Raw genomic sequence first — 15,923 nt, 5'->3', positions numbered from 1 at the left:
CCAATAGGTTATATTACAGTATTTGAAGAATGTGCTTATGAGAATCATAGACATTGCTACGTTCATATCAACTAATTAAATGTATTCGTTGGTTTCACAGATAAGAAAAGCCCATCATTTGCATGCACTTTCAGGAGTAGAGAGATATAAAGAGACTCAGTTTTGGTCACTAACCTATTAAACGATTGCGACTGTCCGATTATGACCAGATGGCCGCATTACTAATCCAGCCGAAGCGCTCAATATCAGCGCCTCACCTTTTGAGAAGCATGACGCTACCTACCTGAAAGTAATTGACTCAGAAACGCGGAAGTGAAGTCAACTTATTATTTTTTTTAGCTCAGTACAGTAGTTTTTCATATTTTTAGTATAATTAGAGCTCCCCGTCTGTCTGAAGTAGGGGTGAACGTTTCGTGAGTAATGAAGACAACGGCGCTCGAACGACAGAAGATGTGAATGGGGATTTTCAATATTCGCTCAATTTGGATATCGAGCGTATTGCAACATGTACTTAATGGATCCAGAGCAGGTGAGGAATATTATTTATAAACAACTTACCTGCAAACAGTTTAGGAAACATGTTTTCATGTAGCCTACAGTATTTTGAATGAGTATAGAATTTGTTTGACTGAATAATGTATTTTTAAAATGTTATGCTCATGGATAATGGTAATGAAACTCTTTTTTTTAGATAGTTTGAGGTGACGGTCATAGCAGGTTAAAATCTATTTCCGTATAGCTATAACCTGTATCAGACATCTATCTATAAGTTTGTGTGCAAGTATGCTGAGTTGTGTTATGTTACCGTACCAAAAGTGATCTACAGTGCTTTATCTATGTACTAGATGTGGGTCAAACATCAAAACACACCCTAGATCTAGATCGAATCCCTGAGCTGACAAGCTGACATCTGTTGTTCTGCCCCTGAACAAGGCCGTCATTGTAAATAAGAATTTGTTCTTAGCTGACTTGCCTAGTTAAATAAAATATTACATGTGTTTTATTTGGACTGAGAACACATGACTGTAGCTCATTGTAGCTGACGTTCCCTGAAACTATTTTAATAATATAATATAATAATATGCCATTTAGCAGACGCTTTTATCCAAAGCGACTTACAGTCATGTGTGCATACATTCTACGTATGGGTGGTCCCGGGAATCGAACCCACTACCCTGGCGTTACAAGCGCCATGCTCTACCAACTGAGCTACAGAAGGACCATTTTCTGCCTCACCATGTGCAGTGCCTTTGAAAAGTATGCAGACCCCTTGACTTTTTTTTTTACACATTATGTTACATTTCAGCATCGAGTCTTCTTGGGTATGATGCTGCAAGCTTGGTACACCTGTATTTGGGGAGTTTCTCCCATTATTCTCTGCAGATCCTCTCAAACTCTGTCAGGTTGGATGGGGTGCGTTTCTGCACAGCTATGTTCAGGTCTCTCCAGAGATGTTAGATCGGGTTCAAGTCCGGGCTCTGGCTGGGACACTCAACGACATTCAGAGACTTGTCCCAAAGCCACTCCTGCGTTGTCTTGGCTGTGTTCTTAGGGTCATTGTCATGTTGGAAGGTGAACCTTCACCCCAGTCTGAGGTCCTGAGTGCTCTGGAGCAGGTTTTCGTCAAGGATCTCGCTGTACTTTGCTTTGTTCATCTTTGCCTCGATTCTGACTTGTGTCCCAGTCCCTGCCGCTGAGAAACATCTCCACAGCATTTTTTATTTTTATTTCACCTTTATTTAACCAGGTAGGCTAGTTGAGAACAAGTTCTCATTTACAACTGCAACCTGGCCAAGATAAAGCAAAACAGTGCAACACAAACAACAAAACAGAGTTACACATGGAATAAACAAACGTACAGTCAATAACACAATAGAAAAAAATCTATATACCGTGTGTGCAAATTAGGGAGGTAAGGCAATAAATAGGCCGTAGTGGCGAAGTAATTACAATTTAGCAATTAAACACTAGAGTGACAGATGTGCAAAAGATTAATGTGCAAGTAGAGGTCCTGGGGTGCAAAGGAGCAAAATAATAACAATATGGGGATGAGGTAGTTGGATGGGCTATTTACATGTATGATGCTGCCACCCCCATGCTTCACCGTAGGAATGGTGCCAGGTTTCCTCCAGACGTGACCCTTGGCATTTAGGCCAAAGAGACCAGAGAATCTTGTTTCTCATGGGGTGAGAGTCTTTAGGTGCCTTTTGGCTAACTCCAAGCAGGCTGTCATGTGCCTTTTACTGAGGAGTGGTTTCCTTCTGGCCACTCTACCGTAAAGGCCTGATTGGTGGAGTGCTGGTTGTCCTTCTGTAAGGTTCTCCCATCTCCACAGAGGAACTCTAGAGCTCTGTCAGAGTGACCATTGGCTTCTTAGTCACCTCCCTGACCAAGGCCCTTCTCTCCCCAAGTCTTGGTGGTTCCAAACTTCTTCCATTTAAGAATGATGGAGGCCATTGTGTGCTTGGGGACCTTCAATGTTGCAGACATTTTTTGGTACCCTTCCCCAGATCTGCGCCTCGACACAATCCTGTCTCGGAGCTCTACAGACAATCCCTTTGTCCTCATGGCTTGGTTTTTGCTCTGACATGCACTGTCAACTGTGGGACCTTATAGACAGGTGTACCTTTCCAAATCATGTCCAGTCAATTGAATTTACCACAGGTGGACTCCAAGTTGTAGAAACATCTCAAGGATGATCAATGGAAACAGGATGTACCTGATCTCAATTTCGAGTCTCATAGCAAAGGGTTTGAATACTTATGTAAATAAGGTATTTCTGTTCAAATGTTTTAATAAATTAGCAAAGAATTCTAAAAACCTTTGTCGTTATGGGGTATTGTATGTAGATTGCTGAGGAATTGTTTTTATTTAATCCATTTTAGAACAGGGCTGTAACGTAACAAAATGTGGAAAATGTCAAGTGGTCTGAATACTTTCCGAAGGCACTGTATAGGCTAGATTCATTGCAGCAGCTAAATAAATAAATTATTTAAAAAATCCCAGACCAACTTAAAATATTTCACAGATTTAAAGGTCGCTTATCTGGCCTTTTGTGTTTTAAAGCATAACTTCAACTCATCTAAAGCATGCAGATCTTTGAGAAATTGTCAGGTCAGCTTTTTACCTTGGACCATGTTTCTCTGAAGAGTGTCTATGATTAATGTGATGCTGAGGCCTGATGTATGACACCATTCCTCTGGCAACCCATGCCATATCCACTACACAGTAACCTACATCAGAGCCAGCCTCCTTTCAACGTTTGCCTGGTCTTCTTGGCTGTGCTCCTGGTGAAACAGGTTATCTCATTAAATCTTATGCAAACTGCACTAAAGAGGGTAATAGTGGCACACCTCCAAAATATAATCAGTCAAGATTGTATCATATCTCTCAAGACATAGCAGAGCGTAGAACTCCCACCCACTGAGTATGAGGAGCAGTCTATGGGATATTTTCACTGACGGGCGTGTTGGAGCATGTCATCTGGAAAATCCTGTGGGAGTCTGGAAGAATGAAAGTGAAAGACTGACAGGCTTTAGAGAGAAACCTGCACAACAACAGAGATGGCAAGAGGGATGGCCCAGTTGCCTTTATTTGTTTTACCCCTCTGCTTAGAGATGTGTGTTATTGACATCTCATGGACCAACTGTAAAAAGTAATTTGCCTAGTGTCCCTTTTTTCGACACAGGATAGTGAAGCCACAATGACAATTTGGCTATAGTGAATGAAGGCATATCATTGACCATTATGTTAGCTGAGAGGTTCCTTGTGGTCCATGTTGACTGGCACATGCCTGGCAGACCACTTCAGTGAGGTGGGGAGGAGGGCCAGCCCTTGTATCACAAGAGAGATGTCAAATTGTCCCTCTTTGTTACCCTGTGTTTTAGGATGGTATTGAGCTGCAGGAGAGAAACACGGATGGCTTTGACAATACCATGGAGGCATTACTCCCAATTCTGGTGAGACCCCACATCACACACCATCTATTCATTTCACTGCATTCATAACTAGAGACATACATAGTCATACAGGTGATAATTATTCAACCAGTTTGTATGACACAGTCCCTAGAATACAGAAACGCTTGTATATCTCCCATAGCACCAGCAGAGGACATATGATTATGTTCTAGTTGCTGATGAAGTTGAGGACCAGGATCACCCAAAGTTTCTGAAGCAGGTGGCTTTTATTGACCACCTGAGGAAGAAAAACATGGAAGTAACAGTGAGTTTGTGACTTGATTAAATCACGTTTAAATTCCATATGGAGTGATGTTGAGGCAATGTTACTTTATTGGGTTGTGTACAATATTTTATTGGAATGTGTACAACTGTAGAGAATGTGTGACATTTATACTGTAACATCATGGCCAATCCTCCCAAAATGAACCTGGTTCAATGCTCATCATGAACTTTGCCTTTTTGTGTCAGAAAATCGTTCATGATGACAAGGTGTTTTATGGTGTCCGGGCCCCGAAGGAGATCTTTGACAAGTACAGGTACCTACTTAAGGTGTCTGATTCTTGCAACTGGAGCGGCGACCGGAAATGTGTCACCATCCCTCACTCAACCAGGTGAGATGCATTGAACTCTCACTCTTGCCATTCCATATGCAAATGACGTTAACTTCCAACATGTCCTCTTACCTTCTTCCTGTTTTTCTTTCAGAATCAGAGTAGTGCATTACATCCTACACCACACCCATATCAACACAGGAGGTATGTGAAGTGCTCCCTCCATTGATCTCTTTAGCAACATATTTGTCCCTGACTTCAATTGTTCTGCACTCCTAACCCTCTTTTTAATTTAAACACAACAGAGAACCTCAGAGAGCTCCAGGAGAAGGGTGTCTTTGAGGCCGCGTTCTGCCTGCATGAGGTAAAAAAAACAGATATCATTATTTGTATTCCTGATTACTTGTTCAATTTTGAGGGGCATTGTAGCTGTTTATGTCTTGTATGATCTTAAGTAGCCCATATGAAATTCATTGATGTGAAATACGTCTACAGTATGAGCCGCTTTCTGTTTTTATAGAGGAACAAGCAAAAGGTGTTGAAACAAAAGTGGGCACGATGGTCTGCTCTCTGTACGACCCAGCCTGTCGATGATGTCAGGTAAGACCTTCTATATATCCAGCTGTGTTTCTGTGTCTTTTGGTTTCACAGTGACCTTTCCTCAATTGGATTTACTCAACTCTTGCATCCTCTCACCTCCATCCTCTCTGGCCTCCTTTTGAAAAAGGTCATAGGTAATCAAGGAGACGAGGAAAAGTGGACAAAATTGTGCTTGTAATTAATGAGACTCCTTGTCCAATAGCACATTGAAGAAAATTACGCTTACAGGGTGGAATCCCCAAGTAAATGTATACAGTGATTAAAATAAATGTAGCTAGCTAGTTGTGCAAGACGTTGTAGATAAATGATCAATAGAATATTGTTATGAAATGTTTGCATGCTTTACTCCTTCAAGAAAATAGCTGATTTCAAAGTGGGTGTGGAAGATTAAAACTCTTCCACAAAGGAATCATGTAGGATTCATTTGTGCTTCCATTACAAAACGAGGCTATCGAGGAAGGGAGGACCATCTTCAGTTTGCCTACAAAAAATTGTCGCTCTCCTTGACCACTTATCGGTTTCCAAGTCAACGAGGAGAGAGGACTGGGGAGAGAGGGTGGAGAACAGACTTTTGCCCAATGAAGAAAAGGCCTATTTCTCTCGCTTTCAAAGCAATTAACTCTGTTACCAAGAAGTATGCCAGCTAGTGGTTATATCCACACAGAACGTTGGGTTTGCCGATGCAGCTAAATGTGATGTGCTTACCTAAAGCAGGATTTCCCAAACTCGGTCCTGGGCCCACCCCTGGGTGATCGTTTTGTTTTTTTCCCCTAGCACCACACAGCTGATTCAAATAACCAACTCATCATCAAGCTTAGTTTAAACCAGCTAAGAACAGCCCTTAGCTATGGTACATTGGCCATATACCACACCCCCTCATGCCTTATTGCTTAAATATACAGCATGCAAATAGCAATACAACATGTCATTTACCTCAGTCATGTGAAAGGGAAATTATCAAGATAAACTACATGTTAATTAAATATGTATTTTTATCCCCCCTGGAAACCTAGTAAGGGGTGTTAACTGAAAAGAAATGTCATTTTCCTGGTTTGAATGTATCTATGTCTGTCAGGAGTTACTTTGGAGAGAAGGTGGCTCTGTATTACCTGTGGTTGGGCTGGTACACCATCCTGCTGGTCCCTGCAGCCATTCTGGGTGTGATTGTGTTCCTGTATGCACTGGCTTTCTTCAACACCAGCCCCCTCATGTGAGTTGACAGGCCCACTGAGCCAAATTCTTTATTAAGCTGATTGGTGCTGACATTTTAGTAGGAATAAAAAATTGGTTACATGGCGTTGCTCCTCTTTAAAACGCATGTGTTTCTGAAGGTGCATTGTGTGTCTTCATATTACAGAAAAGAGGTCTGTGAGTCTGACACTGTTATGTGCCCGAGGTGTGACAAATGGTGTCAAGTATGGCAGCTGCGTGACACCTGTTCCTATGCCAAGGTAACTCATGTCATTCTACCATACTGCAAACTTTACTATTTAAAAAAATAGTTAATTAAGTTTGTATGTTCAAAATGTGTCTTGTGTGCAGGTGAGTCCTCTGTTTGACAATGAGGGGACGGTGTTCTTTGCTATGTTCATGGCAGTGTGGGGTAAGTCTCTCACACAGGATAAAACTGATTCTTTCCACCCAATACATTTTTAATTCAGATAAATCTAGACATTGTTATGACTCATGCCCTTCTTATTTTTCCAGCAACCATTTTTCTGGAGCTGTGGAAGAGACACAAAGCAACATTTGTGTCTAAATGGAAAGTATTTGACTGGTGTGAGGAAGAGGTATGGCTTCACTTAGGCTTAAGAAACCATTATATGTCTGGATATACTGTATACTATAGGATGGTTTTAGCATGGTTTAGGTTGTCTGTTACTCATTCATATTACCCAATCATATGCTCTTTCAAATAACTAAAATAATGTCCCATTGATTACTGTCATCTTATGGTAGTGATCCATTGTGTGATTGATATGACCACAGACCTCTGTGGTATAATCCTGAATATTGTTCCATCTGGCCTGCAGGAGGAGCTCATCCTGGGAGTAGTCAATGATCCAGACTGCCATCCCAAAGAGTTTCGCCATTCTTATCTGCGCAGCACTCTAGTTCTGGTGCTGGTCACTCTCATGGTCAGTCACTCAGTACCATATTGAAACAGACGTAGCGATTTTCATCCTGGGCTATACCTGTGTTTAGCTCCGGTTCAGTCATTGTTGTCCTCTCACTGTGTGTGTTCTTTTACCAGTTGGTTCTGATCATCGGGCTAACCCAGGCTCTGGTGGTGTTCCGTGTGGTTGCTGCTGTGCTGTTGTCAGAGGGAACATGGGAGTTTGTAAAGGACCATGCCAACACTGTAGCAGTAATGCTGGGTGCTGTACTACACTACTTCACCATGCAAGTTATGACCAGAGTAAGTTCAACCAGCAACCCCTCTAAGTCATGTAGACCTGCACAGTCCCTAACTCTTCTCCTGTCTTACCTGGATAGGTCAACAAGGCCGTGGCCTTCAAGCTGTGTGAGATAGGTGAGTCTGAAGAGGGAACATCTTAATTTGGATGAGCAGAACATATGTTTGCATTGAACATTTTCATTTACAATCAAACATGTACAGTTGAAGATGGAAGTTTACATACACCTTAGCCAAGTACATTTGAACTCAGTTTTTCACAATTTCTGACATTTAATCCTAGTAAACATTCCCTGTATTAGGTCAGTTAGGATCACCACTTTATTTTAAGAATGTGAAATGTCAGAATAATAGAGAATTATTTATTTCAGCTTTTATTTCTTTCATCACATTCCCAGTGGGTCAGAAGTTTACATGCACTCAATTAGTATTTGGTAGCATTGCCTTTAAATTGTTTAACTTCGGTCAAGTGTTTCGGATAGCCTTCCACAAGCTTCCCACAATAAGTTGGGTGAATTTTGGCACATTCCTCCTGACAGAGCTGGTGTAACTGAGTCAGGTTTGTAGGCCTCCTTGCTTGCACACGCTTTATCAGTTCTGCCCACAAATGTTCTATAGGATTGAGGTCAGGACTTTGTGATGGCCAATACCTTGACTTTGTTGTCCTTAAGCCATTTTGTCACAAATTTGGAAGTATGCTTTGGGTCATTGTCCATTTGGAAGACCCATTTGCGAGCAAGCTTTAACTTCCTAACTGATGTCATGAGATGTTGCTTCAATATATCCACATCATTTTCCTGTCTCATGATGCCATCTATTTTGTGAAGTGTACCAGTCTCTCCTGCAGCAAAGCACCCCCAAAACATGATGCTGCCACCCCCGTGCTTCACGGTTGGGAAGGTGTTCTTCAGCGTGCAAACCTCCCCCTTTTTCCTCCAAATATAATGATGGTCATTATGGCCAAACAGTTCTATTTTTGTTTCATCAGACCAGAGGACATTTCTCCAAAAAGTACGATCTTTGTCCCCATGTGCAGTTGCAAACCGTAGTCTGGCTTTTTTATGGCGGTTTTGGAGCAGGTCTTTGCTGAGCGGCCTTTCAGGTTATGTCGATATAGGACTTGTTTTACTGTGGATGTAGATACTTTTGTACCCGTTTCCTCCAGCATCTTCACAAGGTCCTTTGCTGCTGTTCTGGGATTGATTTGCACTTTTCGCACACAAAGTACATTCATCTCTAGCAGGCAGAATGCGTCTCTTTCCTGAGCGGTATGACAGCTGTGTGGTCCCACGGTGTTTATACTTGCGTACTATTGTTTGTACAGATGAACGTGCTACCTTCAGGCGTTTGGAAATTGCTCCCAAGGATGAACCAGCCTTGTGAAGGTCTACAATTTTGGCTTGGCTGATTTCTTTTGCTTTTCCTGATGTCAAGCAAAGAAGCACTGAGTTTGAAAGGTAGCCCTTGAAATTCATCCACAGATACACCTCCAATTGATTCAGATTATGTCAATTAGCCTATCAGAAGCTTCAAAAGCCATGACATCATTTTCTGTAGTTTTCCAATCTGTTTAAAGACACAGTCAACTTAGTGTATGCAAACTTCTGAACCACTGGAATTGTGATACAGTGAAATAATCTGTCTAAACAATTATTGGAAAAATGACTTGTGTCATGCACATAGTAGATGTCCAAACCGACTTGCCAAAACTAGTTTGTTAACAAGACATTTGTGGAGTGGATGAAAAATATGTTTTAATGACTCCAACCTAAGTGTATGTAAACTTCCAAACTTCAACTGTACATGTTCATCACTGTCATTCTATCAGATGGAATTGTACTTAATTTATTTCACTGACTCACTTAGCTAATATTGCTGCTTTTGCCTGCAGAGAAGACACAGTCGCATGCAGCCACCGAGAGGAGCTTCACTGTCAAGATGTTTACCTTCCAGTTCTTCACCCTCTTCTCCTCGCTCGTATATGTGGCATTTTTCCTGGGCAGGTACTGAGTGCAACGTGTGTGTGTAGTATTAATATTTGATCGGGCTGACGGTACATGGGGCTCCCGAGTGGCACAGCGGTCTAAGGCACTGCATCTCAGTGCTAGAGGTGTCACTACAGAACCTGGTTTGATCCCATGCTGTATCACAATCGGCCGTGTTTGGGAGTCCCATAGGGCGGCGCCCAGCGTCATCCGGGTTAGGGTTTAGCCGGGGTAGGCCGTCATTGTAAATAAGATTTTTTTTCTTAACTGACTTGCCTAGTTAAATCAAATAAATAAAAGATGGCAGACTAGCCTAAAACCAAGGGGAAAACTGTTGGTAAAGTACTGCTCTGTGTCAGCTGTCATGGGCAGCCTAGCTGTATGGAGAAGGTGCTTTCTGTATCCACAAGTGTCCATGTATCTTGAAATGTTTGAGTCCTGAACCATAAATGTGTAAGTATTTGAAATGTTTATGCATATGTGCATACATTTAATGAGTCTAACACGTTGTTCTCGTGCATAGGATAAATGGTCGCCTAGGCAGCTATGTTCGTATTTTTGGTAAATGGAGATTGGAGGAGGTGGGTAGCGCATCAATATTATATATATTTTTTAAAGTATTACTTAACATGGGATTATGACATGGTTGAATGGTTTGGATTGTCTTTAGACTGTTGCCATATCTGCCTTTTCCTGTCCTTGCCAGTGTCATCCCAGTGGCTGCCTCACTGACCTCTTCATTCAAATGGCCGTCATCATGGTGCTCAAACAGACACTGAATAACATCTTTGAGTTTACTGTGCCGTAAGTACAATATATAGCTATGGTTTTCTACCTGCTTAACATAGATACATTCTGAGGAAATGAATAGGTTGAATAAGCCCTTTGATGTGTTGAGTAAGCTTTTGGTAATTCAAATAAACATTTGACTGTCAGTCAGATGATAAAAACCCCATGTAAATATGAATTCTAGTTAATGAATTGAATTAATTCTAATGAACCGAATTGGACATCCAAAGTGGAGCATCATACTTTCTCACTTTAGGTTGTCCAATGTTGTTGTGCAGCTGGTTCAAGAGTTACTTCAAAAGGACTACAACTAAGAAGCTGGAGAGGAAGTGTGGCCACTGCTACAAAAATGCATGTCGCGAAGAGGAGAGGAGGGGCCATGACCCATGTGATATCTGCAAGCTGCATGATTGGCTGCGCAACTACGATCTGAATGACGTAAACTTTTTCAGTCTCTTCAATGAGTTTCTGGAAATGGGTACGTCACATTAACAAGTCACTACCTTCCATGGATGTCTCAGTCCAAAGTCTTTATTTATTTCACCGAAGTGATTCTATCTCTCTCTTACACTGTGATTCATGGTTTCTTTTATGTTCAATGTTTCTGCCCAGTTGTTTTTATTGACTTCCCAATCTCCTGTGTTGCATATTAAATCTCTGTTGTGTTATTACACTCTTCTCATGCAGTTCTTCAGTTCAGTTTCACCACCATCTTTGTGGCGGCCTTCCCTCTGGCCCCTCTACTGGCCCTCATCAACAATATCTTTGAGATCCGTCTGGATGCCATCAAGATGGTCAGCTTGGAACGCAGATTAGTCCCCAAGAAAACCAATAATATTGGTGAGTTAATCAGTATATGCAAAAGCTTGTGCATCTCTGGTAAACTCCTTGCCATGTTTTTGTTGGGGCTTGTATGCTCATCCCATAATATGATTTCTCAGGTATATGGATCAAAGTTCTGGAAGCTATTGGTGTTCTGGCTGTCATTGCCAATGGGCTAGTCATTGGGGTGTCCTCAGACTTCATCCCTCGGCTGGTCTATCGCTATCACTACGGACCCTGTGCCAATGGAGAAGAAAATGTACAGTAAGTTCTACTCTAGCACATTGTGCAGTGACTGGTGCATGAGTTGCACTTACAGTAGAGTAGACCTCTCACACATGGTCTGGACTCTTAAAACAATGAATGCCATAGTAATAATGTAGATAATGTCATCTGATAGACTACATTCGAGCCTCCTGAGTGGCGCAGTGGTCTAAGGCACTGCATTGCAGTGATTGAGGGGCCACTACAGACCCTGGTTCTATTGAAACTGTTCCAAAGGCAGAGTTCAACAGTTCCCTAGTTTAGTCTTTATTGGCATAAGTAACCATGCTGTGGGTAAACACTGGTGGCAGATGTCAAAGACATCCTAAAGTTGTAATAATACTGACTCGCCATGTTATCATGTGACTATTTGTTTGCCCTTCAAGCTGGTTGTGAAAAAGCCTCGCAATTTAATTATATCTCCAAATTCCAAGACAAATTAACATGGAAATGTCAAATCAAATAAAATTTTATTTGTCACATACACATGGTTAGCAGATGTTAATGCGAGTGTAGCGAAATGCTTGTGCTTCTAGTTCCGACAATGCAGTAATAACCAACAAGTAATCTAACTAACAATTCCAAAACTACTGTCTTATACACAGTGTAAGGGGATAAAGAATATGTACATAAAGATATATGAATGAGTGATGGTACAGAGCAGCATAGGCAAGATACAGTAGATGGTATCGAGTACAGTATATACATATGAGATGAGTATGTAAACAAAGTGGCATAGTTAAAGTGGCTAGTGATACATGTATTACATAAGGATGCAGTCGATGATATAGAGTACAGTCTATACGTATGCATATGAGATGAATAATGTAGGGTATGTAAACATTATATAAGGTAGCATTGTTTAAAGTGGCTAGTGATATATTTCCAATTATGATTTTGTAAGCTAAGCTTAGTTGCTAAGTTGTATGTTTTGTGTTGATTCATGGGGCATTACTTTTTGGGTTCTCTAAACGGTTAGCTGCATAAAACCTCATGAGTTGTAGAAGGGTTTGTTTTTATATGACCATAATCCCTTTTCCCCCCCTTATAGCTGTATGAAGGGCTATATCAACGACACCCTATCCACTGCTCAGATAACAGACCTGAATGTGCGGAAGGACTTTTTCCCCAGTCAACTGATCACAGAGAGCGGCTTCAATGTTACACAATGCAGGTGGGCATCTGTGAGGCACAACTAGGTCACTACGGAAGCTACTATTTACCAAAGCCTGTCTCAACCTTACTGCCCATCTCTTAATTTCACTGTTTATATTAACTGAGTGTTTGAATAATAATCAGAAACCAAAGCAACTAATTCTCCTCAGGCATCCATACATGTAGCTAGAGTCTATGCAGTCACAAACAGAAAAAAAAACAGTCCATTGATACCAGTAGTTGTTGCGAGAGATTGTTGATGGTGAAACTGGTGTGTTTTCCCAGCTATAAAGACTACAGAAATGATGTTGACTACAGCCTCACCTCCCAGTTCTGGCTCATCATGGCTGTACGCTTTGCCTTCGTCGTCCTATTTGAGGTATGTCTTTCTTTGCATCTGTATATTTACGTCAAACTACTTACATTATTTTCAGTTTAGTTTTGGCACATCAGGAATCACTGAATTCCATGTTATTGATTTTAATTAAGCTCTGCACCCATGATCCAATCAAACATTATTTAAAATTGTGACACTTTACAATAAAACTAAAGATGTAAAAGCAAACGCAAAGGATGTCTAAAACTATAAAATCACTTGTTTAAGGCCAAGCTAAAAAGATGAGTTTAGGGTTTTGTCAAAACCTTATCCTTGCAACTCCAAATGGCCATTGAGCAATACCAAATATCATGGATATGATTGAACAAGCCTGTCTGTCTTTCACCTCTATCTGTAGCATGTAGTGGTCATCTTTAAATGCATTGCTGCCTGGTTTGTGCCTGACTCCCCCATGCTGGTGATGAATGACAGACTGAAGGATAAACTCAGTAGGCTCAAAGAGGAACTGCAGTGAGTTAAAACATATGGCTATAGACTACCACAATATTCCTTGTATGAACATGTATGATTAAGTGTTGCCGTACTTCATCTGCATGGAACTTATTATCACCATAGTGATTTCTATGATCAGATTAAAACTAATGTTGTCTGTGTTGACAGGGATATGAAGTACAGCCAGTCCACAGATGTGTGATGACCACAATGGAGGGACATCCTGAGGCATGACACATGACTTTGAAGCCTTGAAAAAGACACATTAAAAGTGATGCTCTCTGCACTGACCTGAGATCAGCATTTTACAGAATAGTTAGCGCCTGGTCATTATGAGAGGTAGGACAGCCCCATCTCCCAACACCTCTGCGCTTTCTCCCACATGGTCAACGCACTGTTTATACCTGTGTGATTAATGGCCACCCGTGGCGCATGCGAGGGTAACCCTGATAGCCGATCGGGGTGACAAGTTTCTACGAGGATTAAACGGCTCCAAACTGTATTTCAAGTGTACCCCAATATAAATGAAGCAATATACTGACAGACTAACCCCAGATACCAGACGCCAAACCACAACTGGGGTTCATAAGAAGAGGTCCATATAACATTGTATTTTCTTGAATGACCCAGCAGTAGCCTCAGCCGAGTCCCCAACAACCAGATGTTCCGGTTTTCAGGGGAAATGGAAAGGGAGTCTGTGACTTAACTTACGCTTTTGGACGTTAACAAGGCGACACTCCATCTTAACTCTTCCTCCACATTTACTGGATTGGTTGAACAGTGCAGAAGATAACGTTTTTTTTCTTCTCGTCAAGACCAGGGGATCTAGTTTCAGGCATTTATTTTTCCTAATCAAAAGGGGACCATCGCAGTCTCAGAAGTTTGGTTGGTGCGTAAAACATGTGAAATCAGATAAATAAAAAGGTGTGATGGATCCGTACACCAAACATGTTTTGACTGCATCAGTGATAGCGTACAGGTTTTTCGACTTTGCAGACTTCTTCAGTGTGTAGATTTATTTTATGCCTGCTACATTAGGTTAACCTAGCAGGGATACCTATACAGTAACAGAGTTGGGGTTAATTTTGTTTCACAAACTGTACGTGCTATACAAATGGAAAACCTGAGTTGAAATGTATTGACTCCCCTACTCTGGCCAATATTAATGTTTTACAAAGAATAGTTTTATTTTGGTAAGGGTGTAACAACCTGTTTTGCAAATACTGTACTGATGTTTCCATGCTTTTAGTAACCTCAATGTTCTCTCAACATAAAGAATCACAAAATGTGAATAATGTAATTTATCATTGTTATATAATTATGCATCTCTTAACTTTACTTTTAATCCACTGCATTTATTCTTTATTTGAAATGATATTTGGGAAAATTGTGTTATTGCTTTTTAAATTCAAACATAGGGTCGCTTCATGTTGTGTGTATGAGTGATTTTACTCTCAGCTGAATGTGTACTTGAGGACTTTTTTTTGGTAAGCTAAGTAGACACAATTAACTGCCATTTGGTGGACCACACCCTGTTTATATTTCTCTAACAAGTTAAGCCTGATCAACAACAAAAAAATAATTTTTACATTAGGTCAGGTAAATAAAATAAAGAGAGAGATGTTATAGAGACAATTGGTCCATTAGACGGTTGCTATGAAACAACCCTCTATGACCATAATGTCTGTATACCACAAGAGGGCAGAGTGGTCTAATCTCCTACAGCCCAAAGTTATATACAGCACTAAACTACATAACCTACCTTGTTTAAACAGTTTTGGTGAAGGAAAATGAAAGGGCTCATCTACATGGTCTGCTTAAAGCAGTTCCTAACTACATGTCATCTTATTGTAGATGAAACTATTCTATCCATGTCCCCTGGCCTGTCATTTCATTGAGAGTTCCTCCCCACTATTAGAGTTAAACCAAAAATATTCTCAGTGTTCCAATAACATAAATCCTCTTAGTGGGTTCACTTCATATCTGGAATGCATTCCGTGAGGTTGCAGAAATACTAACGTAACACAGCATATAAAATACTTTTGTTCTTATTTTAAAAACGTCATGTTTGTGTGGACATATCAGACTTAACTCATGGTTGAACAGTTCATCACAATCTTCCTTTCTCTATTCTTAACTTTTGTTTCTCACTAAAACTCTCTAAGCCCCCTCTCTGCTGACTCTCTCTGGTCTCCCTCTGCTGACTCTGATCTCAGGAGATAAAAACCAAGCCAGATCCTACTGTCTGCATTCCAAGGCTTTCTCCATTCCCTTTATAAAGAGGGTTGTTATAGCCTGTCTTTGCTCTTCATCTGGTCCTTTTACTCCCCCACCATTTCCCATGACTTCCCGGAGAACCTTACCCTCTCACCACAGTTCATACCTCATAGTGTGCTGCCAGACTGAGGAACAGTATCTGTAAACTTAAACACGCCCTGTTTGGCCTGCTGCCAATGAGAACAATTCCTCCCACAAGAGAAGGCAGAGTACAGGGAGCCCAAATGCTTCAGAGGAAACTCCGTACTATGTGCATGTAATTCAAATGACCAA

At 41.0% G+C, this 15,923-nt stretch overlaps 1 protein-coding gene across 2 annotated transcripts; it reads left to right on the top strand.

Moving 5' to 3' along the window:
• Positions 1–268: 268 nt before the first annotated feature.
• Positions 269–14,801, top strand: LOC118360108 (anoctamin-9-like). Of its 2 annotated transcripts, XM_052483417.1 has the most exons (24): positions 276–529; positions 3,888–3,959; positions 4,102–4,224; positions 4,431–4,573; positions 4,668–4,717; positions 4,819–4,877; positions 5,034–5,113; positions 6,189–6,323; positions 6,471–6,564; positions 6,656–6,716; positions 6,821–6,903; positions 7,147–7,251; positions 7,368–7,532; positions 7,610–7,646; positions 9,421–9,532; positions 10,038–10,095; positions 10,221–10,318; positions 10,582–10,781; positions 10,991–11,143; positions 11,245–11,389; positions 12,441–12,563; positions 12,830–12,923; positions 13,279–13,391; positions 13,542–14,801. In XM_052483417.1, the coding sequence occupies exons 1-24, from the start codon at positions 506–508 to the stop codon at positions 13,573–13,575; spliced, it is 2,361 nt and encodes a 786-aa protein (XP_052339377.1). In that variant the 5' UTR covers positions 276–505; the 3' UTR covers positions 13,576–14,801. The 2 variants fall into 2 exon arrangements, 1 of the variants encoding a protein (XP_052339377.1); XR_008083593.1 differs by lacking the exon at positions 13,542–14,801 and having other exon boundaries at positions 269–529; positions 11,245–11,384; positions 13,279–13,333.
• Positions 14,802–15,923: the final 1,122 nt, after the last annotated feature.

This window comes from Oncorhynchus keta, chromosome 2, assembly GCF_023373465.1.
Source record: "Oncorhynchus keta strain PuntledgeMale-10-30-2019 chromosome 2, Oket_V2, whole genome shotgun sequence".
Taxonomy (NCBI): domain Eukaryota; kingdom Metazoa; phylum Chordata; class Actinopteri; order Salmoniformes; family Salmonidae; genus Oncorhynchus; species Oncorhynchus keta.
Note: the sequence above shows the minus strand (reverse complement) of the source record. Positions and strands in the feature narration are given on the sequence as shown.

What these genes read in the sequence shown, in the direction of transcription:
- LOC118360108 (XM_052483417.1), top strand. Translation starts at nt 506, where the DNA reads ATGTACTTAATGGATCCAGAGCAG. An exon ending in AGGCATTACTCCCAATTCTG is followed by an intron (nt 3,960 to 4,101) that starts GTGAGACCCCAC and finishes TATCTCCCATAG; the next exon opens with CACCAGCAGAGGACATATGA. An exon ending in AGAAAAACATGGAAGTAACA is followed by an intron (nt 4,225 to 4,430) that starts GTGAGTTTGTGA and finishes TTTTTGTGTCAG; the next exon opens with AAAATCGTTCATGATGACAA.